Source organism: Asterias rubens, chromosome 8 (assembly GCF_902459465.1).
Source record: "Asterias rubens chromosome 8, eAstRub1.3, whole genome shotgun sequence".
In the NCBI taxonomy this organism is placed as follows: Eukaryota; Metazoa; Echinodermata; class Asteroidea; order Forcipulatida; family Asteriidae; genus Asterias; species Asterias rubens.
The window spans coordinates 18,237,910-18,256,941 of NC_047069.1; the positions used below are offsets into that span (position 1 = coordinate 18,237,910).

The 19,032-nt window shown below is 41.2% G+C and overlaps 1 protein-coding gene across 1 annotated transcript; it reads left to right on the forward strand.

Annotated features, from left to right (window-relative positions):
- Positions 1–3,463: 3,463 nt before the first annotated feature.
- On the forward strand, positions 3,464–18,978 carry LOC117293767 (spartin-like). The gene is made up of 7 exons (XM_033776203.1): positions 3,464–3,613; positions 8,678–9,494; positions 10,482–10,675; positions 11,906–12,084; positions 15,934–16,114; positions 16,811–16,901; positions 17,822–18,978. Exons 2-7 carry the CDS (start codon positions 8,737–8,739, stop codon positions 18,027–18,029), a joined length of 1,611 nt encoding a protein of 536 aa, XP_033632094.1. The 5' UTR covers positions 3,464–3,613; positions 8,678–8,736; the 3' UTR covers positions 18,030–18,978.
- The last annotated feature ends 54 nt before the right edge of the window (positions 18,979–19,032 follow it).

Sequence of the window (19,032 nt, forward strand, 5' to 3'; positions counted from 1 at the left end):
TATCGTGCAAAAGACATCCACTGACCTAGACTTTGCACACAATGATAATATTTAACCCTAGAGATTATGAATAAACATGAGCACGAGCCGAGACATGCAAATGTTGTTGATTTTAGACACATTTTTTGCCTAGGAAGATTGTCTGGAAAAAAAAAAACAGAAAAAGAAAGAGAGAGAAAAATAATATGTTAATATTATTTTGTTCGTGAATTGCAGATTCTGCGTTAACAATGGATTCATTGCAGAATTTCAATACTAGTTATGGTCTTTACTCTGATGTTATCTAGTCTTTGAAATCAATGTGTACGTGGTGTACCCTGAATTTACTAGCAAGATATGCATCAATTTGAAAATAAAATCATTAAAATAGTTCGCAATTCCCGTCCGTAGGGTCAGTAATGTTTAAGTAGTTTTACTTTTTAGACTCGAATTTACTGTTTTCAGTATAACGTAAATAATTATTTTATTGTTCAAATTTACGAGTATGGTAGAGTTGTTTGTTACGTAATAACGTAGTTATTTTTGATAACCTTAAATATATAGGATTTGAGGCATTGCATGGTGAGGTATCAATGTATACTTGGTTTGCGGTAACACCATGTGTGTATCTATTTGCAAGGTAGGGTTTGTTCTTAGAGAACTGTCTTGCTTTATTCTTCTGCCGCAGAGTAGATAATCGGAGGTTCGGGAGACTTCTCAGTTCTGAAAAGAACTGTCCCGCTTTTTAACTATTACCAGGGCAGATGGTATAAAAATAGACTGGACTACTACTTTAGCTTATAGGATCTTAATTAACTGTACTGCCGCGGAGTCAGTTCTGAATTGGTCTGAACGTTTCGACTAGCTTGCTCTAGTCATCGTCAGGAGACTGATGACAAATATTCTTCTGTTTATTTTACATCCCCAAGAATACCTTAATTTCACTGCTTGCATTACATTTTCATGTTTCATCACAAACCGCTGTGGTCTTGATGAAATGGCGGTATATAAAACATTTTTGTATGTATGTATGTATGTATGTATGTATACACACGAAGAGGTATGTTTTGCTCCTGTCCAAGCTCACAAGATGAATTAGACTTGTGCTACTCCTTCGGCTTCTTGATTTATTGGTTACAATTAATTTTGTAGTTTATTTCTTTTATTACTTCTACTCACCCTGTCTATGTTGTTGTTGATAGTTTCAAAAATAAAATAAAGCGTTTAACTTCTGCAGCTCTGCTAACGTATCCGTAAATTGTGTAGTGGGGGCAGAGGCTTCTTGTTCAACATTTCAGCAAATCAAGTAATTTTATAACTAAGCAGTATGAACTTCACCTCTTGAACGTTGTAGATAGTATTTGTACACAGAAATGAGTTTTGATAACAATAAATTATTGACAAGTCTGGTCGGCGTCTTGCCATTTTTGCCCTTGTCGTGTCCAAGTCTAACTGTTTGTCACAGGGAAATGTATAAGCAATGCTCACTAACCCCTTTCCCTGCAAGTTGGCTACCATGTTAATTACACTCGATATTATCTTTGAAATTTTTATACATTTCAATGATGAATTGTGTGGCAACCATCTTAAAAAAAAATAAACTCTGATTGATATTTATGTTTTCAACTGTCATGTTTAAGTCATGAAACTACAATAATGTGCATTGAATTAAAATCAAGACTCAATGCCCCGCCCCTATAGGCCTTCATGATTTAGCAGAAAGCCTTTCTGTGTTTCACGCCCACTCATGGTCGGCGCAGCGAACTAGGTCTGGCACAATGGTGGCACATTTAGCATGAACAGAATATATGTGACAAAGTGTATTGTCACATGTGACCTAGACTTCCCCCACAAGAAACACATTGAACCACTAGAGACCTTTCTTTTGCAACGTCACAGCACGAGTTTTTGCCAACCCAGGTTGGAAAACTATGGAAAGCCATCCGTGCAAATCAAAAAAACATTGTGTTGATTCTGTTGAAAACAAAACAACTAGTTATGGGAGGTCATTTTATTCAATTGAAAGTTTGCAGAAAATTATGAATTTGGTTAAAATTTGGTTTAGTTTGGTTGGACGGTGTTTTACTATTTTCGGCCGTCCAGGCCAAGAGAAAGCGTTCCAGTCTTCACTACCCCCCCCCCCCCCCCCTTTTAGCGGGCCCACACGGCCCCCACGCACTCTTTCAATGTTGGCTTTCATGGTTAAAAAAAAAATAACACTGAACAAAATTCGCACGGTCTTGTTCCCATTAACATTGAGCGTAATACTGTTTGTAGTCACGGGATCAGTGGATGGAAATTTTCACAGGTTTATTTTAAGCATAAGTTGAGCCCGGACCACTATTCTGTGAAGACTAGTCTTTGACAATAACCAATAGTGTTCACTGAAGGCTGTATATTTTAAAAACATGAATGTTCATGACATGTTTTCGCGTAGCTGTCGCTTGGAAATTGTTTCGGTCATTTTCAGTGAAGTCATACGTTAGAAACTTGTTTTGCCCGGTGGCAGGAGATTCGATGACAAGCTGTGTACAAACTACTTCTGATAGCGCCTTCTTTTGAATTTTCCTCCTCAATTCCATGTTTATTTTTTAATGTGGAGGACAGAACCTCCAGATTTCCCCGGAAGATCCGCACCCCCCACCCCACCCCAACCAACCCTGGAGATTCTGTGTCCGCCAAACATAAAGGTAGAGGCCCAAATGGCCAACTGGGTAAAAATTTCTTCCGACACCGGTGTCAGATGCAATTGTGTCCGCCATGCAATACTCTCCGCTCCGGACACTTTTGCATATGCAATCGTGTCCGGGGCTATGCAAAAACCGTCCGGTGGACATGTACATGACTGTACACGTATGTGCGCGCGTAAGCGAGCGTGCATACACCTGAACCTACGCATAATTATGCAGCTAGATAATCACGTATTTTATGATTGCAGCGAATACCCGACGGCCGAACATCCCATGTCAATCATAACATGCACTTTTAATAGCTTGTAGAAAAACTGGCGAACGTGTTCCGTCGACCATGCGTCGACCATTACATGGAGGTCAAGGGCGTTTAATTTACTGCAAGGACGGTTTTGCACGGGGGCAGACACAACAGCATATGCAAATGTGTCCGGGCGGACACAATTAATATTATGCTGCAACGTCTGGGTGGACACGATTGCATATGCAATTACTGTCCGACGGACATTATGCAATAATGTCCTCCGGATAGCATTGTATAGAGGACATTGCATGCGACACCGGCACATGAGGGCGCCTTTTACCTGAAAATAAGGAACCGAATTTGTCTGTGTACATCATATCCGTGTTAAGGCCGATTTATAGTCGGTCGCGATGGTCGCGCGACGGAAGACTTGCGCGCAATCCTAAGACTGAGGCCTAAAAACCATGTCTTTTTATGATCGCGCGTCAAGATTTCCGACGCCCGACCATCGCGCGACCGACTATAACTCGGCCTTTACGTGTGCGTGTGTTTATAATTGTGTCAACTAGCAAAAGGTGACTCAGCCACACACGCGCGCATGATATAGGGGCAGTTTCATCTCCATAATTTGTTAGACTTGGAGCATTCTACCTCCATGCTTGGAGTTACCAAGTTTTCAATGCGTTATTTAGAGTGAAAGGTAAGGCAGATGCCATTTTGATAATTCATATAACATTTGCTCGGGACGAATTATGGTAAATTCTCACACATTTCAGGCATTCCATTCCCTTTTGCCCTTTTCCCCGGTTTTTACTCATGTTATTGTTGACTTACTTGAACTTACTTGAACTTACTTGAATCCACCGACGCCATCACACAACTGGGGAGGAGACGGTGGTTCTGGTTACTGGGCAGACAGCTTAGATAAGCTTATGTAGAGCCCCCCGACGTTCTTTAGGAATTTATCCACATGTCCCTTGAAAATGTTCACACTTGAAGCTTCAATTGCTTTTCGAGGGAGAATGTTCCAGTAGTTGACCACTCTCTGGGTAAACCAGAACTTCCTGAGGTTGAAGTTTGATCTTGATTTGTACAGTTTAAGTTGGTGACCCCTGTGCTGCACGGTTGACAAACCAAAGAAGTGTTCAGGGTTCAAGCCCTCAAGGCCCCTGAGTATCTTAAAGGTCTCGATAAGATCTCCTCGCAGCCTCCTGCACTCCAGGGTGGTCAATTTCACTTCCCTGAGTCTGTGAACGTAGTCTAGGTGAGATAGACCTCCAATCATTCGCAATGCTCTCTTTTGCACTCTTTCTATTAGGTCAATGTCCCTTTGAAGATGAGGCCTACACGCCTGAACACAGTAATCTAGGTGTGGTCTAACCAGTTCTTTGTACAGTCTGATGATTGTTATTTTTTCTTTGTTCGTAATGGTTCTGTTGATTAGCCCCAGGGCTCTGAATGCGCTTTTGACTGCCTTCGCACAGTGGGTACTTGCATTTAGTGACTGATGGATGATTACCCCAAGATCTCTTTCTTCACTTACTGTCTGAATTATACTGTCACCAATGGAGTAGTTATGCTTGATGTTACTATGCCCGAAGTGGAGGCACTTGCATTTGTCAATATTAAATAACATTTGCCAGTCATCAGACCACCGGTAAAGGCGATCGAGGTCGTCCTGAAGAGCGCGAGCATCTGCTGGGGTTTTCACTTTTCTGAAGACCTTGGTGTCGTCAGCGAACTTCAGGACCGAACTCAAGATATCCTCGTCAATGTCGTTGATGTAGATGATGAACAACAACGGGCCAAGAACAGAACCTTGGGGGACACCGCTTTTAACTCCTGACCACTCCGATTGGGCCCCGTTCACCACCACCCTCTGTTGTCTGTCAGACAGCCATGCCTTAATCCAAGCAGCAGTTGAATCACCTATCCCATGTGATCGTAGTTTCGTCAGTAATCTCTGGTGAGGAACTCGGTCGAAGGCTTTACTGAAATCGAGGTACACTGCATCAACAGGGTTGCCATCATCAACGGTCTTTGTTACAAGCTCCAGAAAAGTTAGTAAATTGGTCAGGCAGGAACGACCTCTTAAAAACCCGTGCTGTGAATCACTGATCAATCTGTGTGCTGTAAGGTGATCCATGATGGCATCTCGGAGGATGGTTTCAAACACCTTACTGACCTGTGAGGTTAGGCTGATCGGCCTGTAGTTTGCTGCTACACTACGTTTGCCCTTCTTGAAGATGGGGGTGACGTTTGCTCTCCTCCAGTCTAGTGGAACCACTCCTTCTGCCATGGACTTCTGGAAAATTTGGCTGAGGGGTTCAGCTATTGCGCCCGATACTTCCCTTAAAACCACAGAATAAATATCATCTACTCCAGGTGCCTTGCCAGGCTTCAACTTCATTAGCACTTTGAGAACGTTCTCCGCTGTCACCTCTACATCTCTGAGCATGTCGTCGTTCGGTCCGCCAAACATCCTCTTGGGATGTGGTATGTTATGTAATTGTTCAAGTGTGAACACAGATGAAAAATAGTCATTTAACACCATAGCTGTTCTCACGTCGTCTGTAATGACTTCACCATTTTCTTCCGTCAGAGGACCCACATGGTCCCTTGTTTTCATGTTGCTCCTCACATATGCATAGAAGGCTTTAGGGTTCTGCTTGATTTTCTTTGTCAATCTTGACTCGTAGTTTCTTTTTGCTGCTCTAATTTCTTTAGTCACAAGGTTCAAAGCTCGTTTGTACCGCAAGTAGTCTGCATGTTCTTGGGATTCTGTAAACCTCTTCCATAGGCGATATTTGCTCCTTCTCACTTTCTCTACTTTTTTGGTCCACCACAGAGGCTTTTTCTTGCTGGTTTTTCTCGTTTTCTTGGGTACAAACTTCACCACAGCTTCGTGGAGAAGTTCTTTGAAGATGACCCAGGTTTCTTCCGCTCCTTTGTCACTAAACAGCACATTCCAATCCTGTTCAGACAGACACTTGTTCATGTTCTTGTAGTCCCCGTTACGATAGTCAAAATATGATATCTTCCAAACCTTTATTTGCACTGATGTCACAAGGTCGAAAGTGATGGCGTTGTGGTCACTGGTTCCGAAGGGTTCATTAACAAGAACTGGGTGAATGGACATGTTGAACTGTAGTCTGTACAGCAACATTCAATATATTATGCAGTGAGTAACAGTACAGTCAGGACAGTCTAGTTTACTTTATATTCTTTGGTGTTTGTTCTTTGATTTGAGTTGACATGTACAAGTTGACCTAGTTGCGATAACGTAACCCTCCTCGAAGCCTTCGGCAGGAGGGTTACGCTATCGCAACTAAAGTTGACCCTGGGGCCGATTTCACTAATGTCTATGTTTGCGATCATCGCTAACACACTTGCGCTGAGATCGCAAACCTCAAATCCATCGCAATTGCGATGTCGCTAATTCTGCGTTTCACTAAAGTCATCGCAATTGCGATGACGTTAAAAGGGAAATAAAGTTTTTGTACGAGGCTAAAAGTAGTGACCTTTGACATCCCGCAACAAAATCGTCGGTCATCGCTCGAAATGAAATGGCATTTTGCAGTTTATATGTAAATCGTTGTCATGTTGGTGCATACAAACTATTGTGGACGTTGTATAGGCATTCATTTACAAAGGGTTAAAGCATTTATACGCCTATATGGCCTCTATTATAATTTTAGATTTTAATAAACAGTTTTCGTAAATCTGTTGTAACGGTGGGATTGATGAACATATTCTGACATATCTGTCTAATAATACTAAGCTTCACACTGTCAATTTGCCAATACATTACACATTTTTTATAAAAATGATGGTTAAAATAATCGAACCCATATGTGACCCGCTACGTGAAAATGAGTCAGATGTCGCCCAATGCATTATTAAGTAATGGACAGTTTAATGTGGGAAATTTTTTTTTTTTTTTTTTATTATTATTACTTTTTAAGATCTATATTTGCATGTTTAGCCTTTAGAACACTTACTTTTAGGCAATAAAGCTTTGAAAACAACAATTTTGTGATCATACTTATGTCGTATTTGTATCCTTTTGCACAAAATGGTAGTTTAAAACATCACTTTACCTGTAATTCGTTTTTCAGACAAAATGATGTGTTGGCTAATTTCAAACGGAACTAACTCCGCAACGTGATACACCCCAAAGCTTAGACATATACCAAATTACTGCTGTTGGTGCGGTCTTTCCAGCCATACATATAACTCAATTCTTGAAATTGTCAACATCTGACTAATTTTCACGTAGCGGGTCACATATAGTATCTCCTTTTTACCGATATTAAGGGGCTCTTTGCTGCAGTTGCGTCGCTGAAAGTTGTCATCGGCAATCTGAGTCTACCAGGTAAAAGACCGCAAGACTAAAATAATGTAGCGCCACTCATTTTACTCTAAATCACGAACAATTTATATGTCAAAACGTTCACCGCTATAACTATAAGCACAAAATGGCGCAATGAATATCATAAGTTTGTGATGAACTTTTACTTTGCGACCATTAACATGTCAGCGCAAGATTGTCATCGCTAAATAAAACTTTGCGACGAGTTTATTCATCGCTAAGTTGCGATGGATTTTAGATTTAGCGATCGATTTCGGCGTTTGCGATGACCAAAACGCGTTAGTGAAATCGACCCCAGATCCACGGGGGGACCACGGGCCTGGTCACTGGTATGTGGTAGCTAGCACAGTAATAAGCTGCAGGACGGCTATAGGTAATCCTCAACTGCAGTGAGTTGGTTACCTCCCAAATGGTATTGGGTGCTGATTATTTTGCGGCGGGGAGTAATCCTCATCAGATGGCACTTGTCGGTGTTGAATTTCATCTGCCAGTCCAGTGACCCTTGATGGAGGCGGTCAATGTCGTGCTGTAGGTTGATGCTGTCTTGGGGGGGAAGAGATTGACTGATACATGATGCAGTCGTCGGCAAACAGGCGCAGCTTGGGGGTGATGCCAGTTGAGATGTCGTTGATTAGAATCCGGAGATAACACACGGCATAACAGTAAAACACCCCAACCCCCTTGAAGCACAAACGCTTCAAAACAATCTGTTTTCCCCCATTTCAGACCAGCAATGTTTGGTTTCAGGTTGTTTTGTGTGCATGAGTCAACGCGGGCGTAAGCAAAACGTGCCGAGGTGTGCATGCAAGGTGGGTCGAACGAAGTGAGGATTTGCGTTATAATTTCTCTGAAGTTGACGAAGTTGTAGAAACAATGTTTTTAACGGTTAAATGCAATAACGGTTAGACAATAGCAGAATGAACCTCGGAAACTCATAGTTCTAGGATTAGTTTCGTCCCAACTGTAGAATCGTCAAAACACCATTGTTGCATAGAATTTTGAGCTTCCAGATGCCTGAGAAAAGCTTTATCATGCCTAAACTGAACCGTTTCTCAGAGTTAAATGTGGGCGTGAACAGAACTAGCCCAAAAACAACATTACTTCAAAGAGGGTGTTTCTAACGATGTTTAACAATATAGGTCTCCAGTGCTATTTACCAAGTACATGTAAGTCTCTATGGTCATTAAATTTGTATGTAATTTCACACCAAAGAGTTAATCAAATTTAACAAGCCTCTAACCTCTAAAAGGGATCAAGTGAAATAATTTTGACTTTATGCAGATTCTGTTTGCTTATTATTTTTTTATGCTAACATGTATTTCCTTTATGTATATAACATGTATATAACATGTCCAACATCTATTAAAACATGTATTTCCTTTTCCACTACAGGTTAAAGTATATTGAAATGAAAGCAACAGGAATGAGCAGCAGCCTGTCATAGTCACAGGATGGCTAACTACCAACCAGAACGGACCGTCAGAACAGTAACAACAGCGACGGAAAACCAACTGCAATTATTGACAAAATATCACAATAAAGCTCATCTGGCTATTAAGAAGGCTCTGACCCTTGACGAGGCTGGTGAGACAAGCCAAGCAATCCAGTTATACAGCGAGGGACTTATTAATCTCGCTAAGGGACTAGAGATACAATGCGGAGGACCAGCCTGCATCGGTTCTGAGTTTGAATCTGCTAAGAAGATGCAGAGCCAGATGAGGAAAACAGCCCGACAGATGAAGAGAAGACTTGAGGAGCTGGAGCAGGATGCGTTGTCAAGGCAACCACAGGAGAGCCGGGGTGCTACCATCAACGCTAATGTGATGGAAGAACTGGAAGAAAACCTACGTCTTGAGGAGGAGATGATGGATTTTGAAGAGCCGCCTTCTTACGAGCAAACCCAGTCCGATGCTTCCGAGGTTTTCTCCATCCCCGAGGGAGTCCAGATATTCTTTATCAACGCGCAAGGCCATGTCAGTGCCCCGAGCCATCCTGGTCCTCTGCGAATCTATAAATTTAAAGACGCAGATCTTGTGGATGTTGCCGATCAGCCTCCGGCGTTTCTCCAGGTGAGTGACTGGTTGTATCCGTTGATTCCGGGAGAGTCTCCAGCTCTGAGAAGCAGGCAAGGAGCATTCCTCTTCCCTGATGTTGTGTCTGGAGACCCAGGAGCTTGCGTTGGTGTGATGTTTGCACCAGAGATCGACAGGTAAGGAGGGACCACAATTTAACAATTCTTTCCCTGACTTGACAAGAGTTTTTGGTGGAATTACCATGCTGACATATAGTGTTAGCCAGAAGGGAAATCTTGTTTTTGTTTGTCATATTTAATTAGTGATTTTTGGGGTTGAACAAACAATTGATTAGAGTGTGATTCAGACCAACGACCTCTGGATTAATGTGCCGGCGCTCTACCAACTGAGCCATCTAGTCTTATGTTGGCGGTGTCCCTATTTTGTCAATATCTTTGTTCGGGGTGCCAGTCAGAAGCCATACAACCGTTAACTGCCGTGTAGCCAGGGATCACACCCAAATTACGATACAACCTGGGAAGCAGGAGCTAGGGGATCACCTTCAGGGGATGCAAATTTTCGTTGCAGATGTCAACAAAAAACCACCAGGGAAACTGACTGGGTAAATTACAGTTAAGTTTCCAATTTAGGAATTCAAGGATTTTTGGACACCCTTTTACCAAATCCTACATGGTTTGGTAAAACATTTTTGAGTCTTCTAATAGGCATTCGATGACTTTTAAATCACAGGTTACTACTAACATTGGATGATTTTCCGAGTTTCTGTCATCAAAAGAAAAAGAATTCTGAGCTCAGGTGGTGATTTCACAAAGAGTTAAGACTAGTCTTATCTTGAGTAAGGACGAGTTAATCGTCCTAACTTAGGACAAGCCCTAAGTTTTTGAAAACTCCTAGGACCAGCCCTGTCCAAAGTTAGGACTAGCCCTGTCCAAAGTTAGGACTAGCCCTGTCCAAAGTTAGGACTAGCCCTGTCCAAAGTTAGGACTAGCCCTGTCCAAAGTTAGGACTAGCCCTGTCCAAAGTTAGGACTAGCCCTGTCCAAAGTTAGGACTATCCCTGTGCAAAGTTAGGACTATCTATGTGAAATCGACCCCTGTTTCCTTTCATTGTCATTATCATCATAATCATGATGATCATGTGTTTTGTTGTTGCTTTTTTTAAAGATCAAAGATTCAAACTTTTGAGCGTACAATCCAAGAGTTGACCGTCTTGAGAGAGCAGAGAGAGCCCCCAGCGAGGCCGTTACCACCACGGACTCGCCCAGTTGATGGGAGGGAACGGACAGATGAAGATGAAGAGACTGTTGCTAAGGATGGGGAGCAGTTGAGCACTAAGATAGCAAAAGGCATCGTCATTGGTGAGTAAATAATTTTGTATACCGCCATTCCATCAAGATCACAGCGGTTTGCGATGATACGATCTGGGCCCAACTTCATACAGCTGCTTTTAACTTGCTTAACAATTTTCTCTCCATCGGAAATGAGCAGGACACTAGTCACAAATTGTACTTGTGACATGTTAGTTTGGCTAGTAATCTTATTTTGGTAAGCGAAATTTTGTTATGCTTAGCTACTTTTTGTGCTTAAGCAGCTCTTAGAAATTGGGTCCTGAAGCAAGGGCAATACAAATCAATATGAAAGTAATATACAAAAAGCAAACAATCAATTTGGGGAAAAGGTTTATTTTCAAGTTTTTCTTAAAAAGGTTCAATGATTTTGCAGAACATAGTGTAGGTGAGAGATTGGTCTATAATGTTGGTGCAACAAAGGATAAAGTTGTGAGGTTGAAGATCTTATGACAAGACTGACGGGTTCTTACTTCCTGCGAATGCGATACGATTGTTGACGACACAAATTCTCAATGAATAAATCGCAGGAGTTGAGTTGCTCAACTCTGTTGCCAATATCGCTGCGAAAGGAGGGTTGTGACGTCAAATTCACATCAAATCCTCATCACATTCCCATTCGCAGGAAGTATGAACCGGGCTTGATTTATATATAGTCTTCTGCTTCTGCTTGATACTGTGCAAACACAGTCGGCTGGTTATGACTTTAAGATGCGCCTTTTCTATATCGGCCGTACTGTAGTTGATGTCTGGTGCTGTATCGGTATCTGGATCACGTGGGGGTCGGTAGGGGTGAAAACCGTTTGCCTGATCTCATGTGAAGATATGCAGATGTGTTCATGAATTGTTCACATCCTTATTGGTGTCATTACAGGTGCAGAGTGGATCACCTAGGGGTTTGTAAAAGTGGTAAAGGCCACCATTTGCCTGATCAAAAAGGTTATATAAAAGATATGCAGATGTGCTGATGAATTATTCATATCCACATTGATGTCAATAGGTGCAGAGTGGATCACTTAGGGGTCTGTAAGGTGGTAAAGGCCACCAATTACCTGATCAAAAAGATTAATACAAAGATTTGCAGATGTGCTGATGAACTATTCATATCCACATTGGTGTCAGACCAGTACAGGTGCAGAGTGGATCACCTGGTGGTCAGTAAGGTGGTAAACACCAACGTTTAATGTATAGATATGCAGATGTGCTCATGAATTATTCATATCCTGAATGGTGTCATTACAGGTGCAGAGTGGATTACCTGGGGGGTTGGTAAGGGGGCGGAGGCCACAGGTCACCTGATCAACTACGGCAAAGATAAACTGAAGCAGAATTTGACGACAGATGAGAAGCCTGCTAAGATTGATGATAAATACCACACTGGCGCTGAGTATGCGCAGAAGGCATCAGTGGTTGCCGTTAAGGTAAAAACATCTAGTACAATAAGCCATTTGAGAGTTCAATTTGAGAGTCACAAGTTATCGCCTAAATTTCAATTCCCTCATCAGACTATAGAGACAGTTACCATGTCACATGATTAGAGGCAAGCTTTTGTATAGCAACTTCCAGATGAGCAAACCCTGGTACCATTGTTCCATACACATCCATTCAGAATTGTGTATGGGTGTTCGCCGTCTCTTACGTGACTACGCAAAATCATCATCATTAATCTCTTGATCCATCATGGGGGACGTAGAGCCGCCCAACCAATGCGCTCTGCTGCGGATTGCCACAACTGCCAAGCCTGGGACTCGAAGTCCGCTTTCAGTTGGCCCACCCAGGTGCTGCGAGGTCAGCCTCTTGGCCTCTTCCAGGCTGGGCAGGGGCGGGATCCTCCCCGTGCTTCGGCGCTCAGCTTGAGAGCCACATGGGCAGGTGTATCCTCTGGGAGCCATCTGACATTGCCAAAGAGGGAATGACGTCTTCGGGAAATAGTCATGCGGTTGTCCTCAATGCCGGTGGTCTCAGAGATTGTTGCGTCAGTGACAAAATTGGGCCGCCGGATGCCAAGAATGCGTCGTTGACACCTGAGGCTGACGGCTTGGAGCCTTTGTGTGTCGTCAGCTCGGAGTTTCCATGTTCCTGAGCCATAGATAAGACGGGGAGGACACAGGTCGTAATTACCCTCAGCTTGGCTGTGAGCTTGAGGCGTTTGTTCCTCCAGACTCGATAAAAGCTTGCCCCAAGTTGTTTGACATAGCAACTGTCTCTATGGTCTGAGGAATTCTAATTTTAGTGGTAACTTGTGACCAAGCAAGTCATTGTACCAGATATTAGTCAAATCAAACTCGCAAATGGCTTATTCTCCAAACTCATTTTTAAAGTCACCTGGAAGTGGTATTTTTTCAAAATAAAGCTTTTGTCACTAATATATGTGTTTTGATGAGTGGAATGTGTACAACAGTTAACTAAGGTTTTAAAAAATCAGTTCTTATGTTATTTACAAATTTAAGAGTAGACCCCGACCCGAGAGGGCGCTGTTCGTGACGTCAATCGAGGCAGACTTTGCCTGTAATGCGTAGAGTAAACACAATTGCAAAGTACATGTACGGACCAAGTCGTGAGTTTGAACGTTTAAAAAAAAAATAATTGTTTTTTTTCTGGCAATGCCGACCAGGTGTATTGCTGCTGAATGCAGAAAAACACTTTTTGAAACGTACCAACTCACGACTTGGACGCACACGTACTTTGCCATGTGTTTACTATACGCATTGCAGGCAAAGTCTGCCTCAATTGACGTCACAAAAGGGGTAGGCGGAGTCAGCCCCCCAAACAACTTTATATATTTTTTAAACATATAAATCGTGACAAACAGTTACTAAAAAAATTGTTTTATTGTTCGTAAGCATATACTCTTATGTTTGAAAGAAAAAAATTCTCTTTCCAGGTGACTTTAAGAAAGTTGTCTGACTTTTTGGATATGATACATGTTTTTGGTATTGTTATCTGGAGTTAGCAATTTGGATTGAATTTGACCTGGGTCTCATGTATTGTGCGATGCATGTAAAAGAACTCGGTGCACTTTAAAGGAACACGTTGCCTTGGATCGGTCGAGTTGGTCTATAAAAAGCGTTTGAAACCATTTGTTATGAAATGCATATGGTTAGAAGGATGTTTTAAAAGTAGAATATAATGATCCACACAAGTAACACTCAAAATTGCATGTTTTTTCTTTTATGTGGCGAACTAACACGGTCGGCCATTTATGGGAGTCAAAAATTTGACTCCCATAAATGGCCAACAGTGGTAGTCGACGAGGTAAAAAGAAAAACACGCAATTTCGAGGCATATTTGTGTAGATCATTGTATTCTACTCTCACAACATCTTTCTACCCATAAGCATTTTATAACAAACGCTTTTCAAAGACCAACTCGACCGATCCAAAGCAACGTGTTCCTTTAAAGACCTGCTTGAACGAAAATGTCAAGTCGTGAACTTTGCTGAATTCCACTTAAAGTGTTTTTGATGAATAAGGAAATCGAGTCATATGATTATAAATAGGTTTCAATTGTGTAAAAAAACAATCATTTTGTATGCCCTTGTCCAGAGCTTTTCTGCGAGATTGGCAAAAAGCCCCGTTACGTAATCACTCTCAAAACGTAGATTAAGCCGCTTTGTTGCCGCGTGGATGTATAACAAAGCAAACTCCCACAAATGACGTCAGCGGCATTGTCCTTTGACGCCCGCTCTCAACGGCAGAAGTGTTTTTAGTTTTTCAAAAAACCTTTAGGTAGGGGCCTGATTTTTTAATCGATAATTACGAAAAGTTCAGAAGTGTACACATATCAAAATTACATTAAAATGGTGAACAAGTGCATTATAAACAAGTAAAAATACCAATTCTGTTGAAAAACATTCCGCTCAGGTAGTAGACTTGTGGACAAGTCGTTAAATCGGCCCCGCGCGCTGAGATAGTGCCCCCGACAACACTGCTCTCGCGCGAACTCACTGCTCTCGCGCGAACTGATGGCTCCCCGATTTCGCAAATGACCCGGATTCCGGGTCAATGCAAATGACCCGGAATCCGGGTCATTTGCATTGACCCGGAATCCGGGTCATTTGCGAAATCGGGGAGCCATCAGTTCGCGCGAGAGCAGTGAGTTCGCGCGAGAGCAGCGTTTCGGGGGAGCACTATATTAGCGCGTGGGGCCGATTTAACGACTTGTCCACAAGTCTACTCAGGTAGCTGTTTAAGAGGTTTATGGCAGCCTTGGCAGATTGTGCAGCATCACTTTGGAGACCTTTACAAGGTGTTGTTGTAGTCATAGTTCAAAATGCCTTGATATGCCCTTCAGTAAGAGATAAAAGGCCATATGAAAAGACAAATGGCAGTTCATCATCACTGCCCTGGTCTGTTTTTTGAAGTTGCATCCTTTTTTATGCTTTTCTGGGGGGATTTCATCACAAAGACTATATTGCTAATGTATTTCTGCTTCATTTTGGATTGATTGAAAATATAATCATATTTTAGAGTTCTAATTTTCTTTAGCGAGCAAATTTTTAGTCTTGCTCTTTCCTCCTTGAAAGAGATAATTGAAAATATTTTACACACCCGACTCATTCTCCTCTTTTGGACGATCAACTGGTATTTTTTGGTTTACTAGACCTAAAGTCTGTTATGATTGTTACTAACTGTTCAGACAATTCCTTGCAGATGGTGCTGCATCACCTTCTAAACCCTTACAAGGTGTTGTTTGCCTCACAATTTAAACATACCTCTACATATCCAAGATAAAAATGAGTGCCTTAAAATGTCTTCCGGTAAGAGATAAGGCCAAGTAAACAAAAATGCCAGTTGATCGTCCCACCCTCACGTTTTTCAAACCAATTTTCTTTTACCTGACTTAATTTACATTTTTTCATTTTATTTGGCCTTGTGATTAACCTTGGGCGATATCACGATATTATCGAATATCGCGGTATTAATTTGGAAACGATTTCGATATCGGATCGATTTGGTTTTAATCGAAATATCATCGATTAAATATCGCAATATCACGATGTATTTCCTAGCTGAGACATCTTGCACCCCATAGGTTTGGAGTAAAACCAGAAGAATAGGTCATTAGAACACCTCTTTTATGCTATGACTGTCTCTTCTACAACTTTCACTTGGAGTTTGAAGACTGGGGTGATGTCAAATTTAATTAATCGCGATTATATCGAATATCGCGACATATTGTCGGCGATATATCGTGAATAAAATAAATCGATATCACCCAAGCTTACTTGTGATTGTTATTAATTATTTGTGAATGTGTCTTTTGATTAGGTCAGTAAGGCGGTGGTGGACAGTCTTTGCTTCTTGACCAAGAGGCTTGGCCAGGAGGTCAGTCCTTACATCAAGAAACAGAGCGATAAATTATTGAAGAGTAAAGACCAACCTGACGGCGCAACCAAGAGGAGTAAAACTATGGACGGGGTTATAGAGGTGGCTTCCAGCAGTTTACAAGGTACTCTTTTGTACCCGCTTGTACCCTGCGTCTGTTGTACCCTTATGTACCTGCTAATAATAATAATAATAATAATAATAATAATAATGAGTTTTTATATAACGCACTGAAAGGCGTCTCAAAGCGCTTCCAACATTATAGCCCCTTGTCACTGGGCCTTAATTCATTTGTAAAGGCGCTCCGATCTTTGTGGGGCCCTATATAAATGCTAACATTATTATTCTTAAACCATCTCAGCTCCCAGGGGAGTATACAGCCTGCGCCTGTTTGTTCTTCTTTGTATGCTTTTTCACCCCGGTGTACCCATTTGTACCCATTTGTACCTCTACATACCCTTCTGTACCCCTTTGCACACCTAAGAACCCCTTTATACTCCTTTACAAAAAATTCAGAGTAAAGGCCAAAACACACAAGGTAACAGAAAGAAAGTGTGTATTTAAGGGATGGGCTGGTCAAAGTGTATGGTTTTGTTAAATTCACATGTGAAAGCAATGTGTGTTGGACTTCCAAACCACCCCAAAATGTTGAAATATATGTATGTCCACAGTGCAAGTTACAGTCGAATAATTCCATGCTATCTTTAAGGGAAAAACACTAACTTTTCATGGAATATAGATAATTCTTGCGAAAAGCAGAGATGGACAAAAAAACTGCAAAATTCGTAACAAAACCGACGCTACTGTCGTATTTTCACAGGTTTTGGAACTGTTTACAATGGACTGGAGAAAGCTGCCAAGGCCTTGGCTAAGAATCTCTCCAATGCCACAGTGGACGTCGTTCAGCACAAGTAAGTAAAGTGCTTTCCATTTGATATCTTGTAAGACCTTTGGCGACATCTTGAGTATTATATCTTGTAATTCTCAATAATAATTTACAATAACCTTAAACTGTTTAAAGATAATGATAGTAGAAAGCTTACCTTAAAATATTAATTAATGAGGTGCTGTAGTTTTTGAGAAATGAGTAAAACAATGTCATGAAAATAGGTAAATTACATGCTAAAATAATTTTCAGATCACTGAGACAAAAAATTATTGACGTGATTTTATTTGAATTATATTGCAGTATTATCACAGTCCTGGTTCTTCTAAAACCAGCATTTGTTCCTCAATTAATTCCACCTGGGCCCAATTGCATTAAGTCTTAAAGCCATTGGACACTTTCGGTAAACAGTATTGTCAAAGGCCCACACTTCGTGTATCACAACTTAAATATAAAATAACAAACCTGTGAAAATTTAGGCTCAATCGGGCATCGGAGTCGGGAGAAAATTATGGGAAAACCCACTCTGGTTTCTGCACGTTTCGCCGTGTCATGACATGTGTTTAAAATAAATCAGTAATTCTCGATATTGAGAATTGATCATGTTTTAATGTTTTCTCAAAAAGTAAAGAATTTCGTGAAATAATATTTCAAGAGAAGTCTTTCACCATTACCTTCTGTAAACCCTGTAAGTTGTTTGTAAATCTGTGAACTTTTAATTTTTTTCTGTTCCGAAAGTGTCCAATGGCTTTAAACAGTTTAAGTGGGGCACCAGTTGCCACAATGCAAAATTTATGGAATTTTGGCAGGTACTGTAATCAAATTCTGTTTAGCAAGCTTTTCTGGGCTTAGCAAGTTTTTATGCTTACAGGTTTTATGCAATTTGGCCCAGGTTGTACCCTACAACTAATAACTTTAATCTTGTTTCATCTCCGGCTCTTGTAGATACGGCGACGATGCGGCACGTCTTACAGACACTTCCCTGGATGCAGCAACTAACATTGGTTTCACGGCCTACAATCTTAATCACATCGGAGTCAAAGCCATCGCTAAACGAGCAGCAAAGGACACTGGCAAGGCCGTGTTTGAAGACTACAAGGCTGAATCTCAGCAGGGGAAGATCAAGAAACTTGACGACCAAAACCGGAGTTAAAAATAAGGTTTTTGAGTGGAGAGTATGGTTCAAGACATTGCCTGATTATTGTCATTTCTTTACCATGATATAGAAAGATTTGCGGTAACACCATGTAATGACTATCTTTAATGAGTTGGGGTGGTTCTGAAAAGAACCGTTGGTTTCAACTCGACGTTTCGATCAGTATGCTCTGATCGTCTTCCATGAGAGTTGCGAAGACACGTTGATGTGCAATGATTCAGTAGAGCCATTTTATGTTTAACAGTGATGTTATGAGGCGCAGCATGCAGCATTTTTTAAGAACATCACAAGGCTCGACGGCCATTGCAAGGTGAGGGCTACACTTAATACTTACTCATCAATTAATACTTACTCATGGGGCTGAAACAGGGTTACCCTCTTCACAGTCTGTAAGGATGTAGGCATTGGTATCATCCACTTGGTGCCTGGTTTGTAGAGCAGAATGCACCTACCTCCCTAACTTTTTACGAAGCAATTATGGTCAAGTGCCTTTTGGAGCAAGAGACTGAAGTAATTAGTAATGATCACGCGTCAAGATTTCCATCTCGCGACCATCGAGATAAAGTGTCTTGCTCCAAAGGCACCAGTGTCATTACCAGGATTCGAACCCACACTCTGCTGCTAACAACACCAGAGCTTGGGTCCGAAAGAAGTATTTCTGACAAACTTGGCAAAAGGCCCTCAGAAATCCACTAAAAAGTCTTTTGTTACAAAATAGTCGAGAACTTTTGCACACAACTCAGCTTTTGGAAAAGCAATGTTTGTACAGAGAGTGGCGGGAATATAATATATATAATATTTTGTGTATAATATTTTGTTTATAGATAATTGTTGGATTTTAAATTCAATGGTTTGACTTGCATTAACAAACATTTTAATAGTGAGCAAAACTTACTGCCCCATGTATTTGGTTTTGATTTTGAAGAATAAACATTTTCAAATAATATATTTTTGTAGATTTTGAGCCCGGAATAACTGAGTTAAAATATATTTGCTTTAT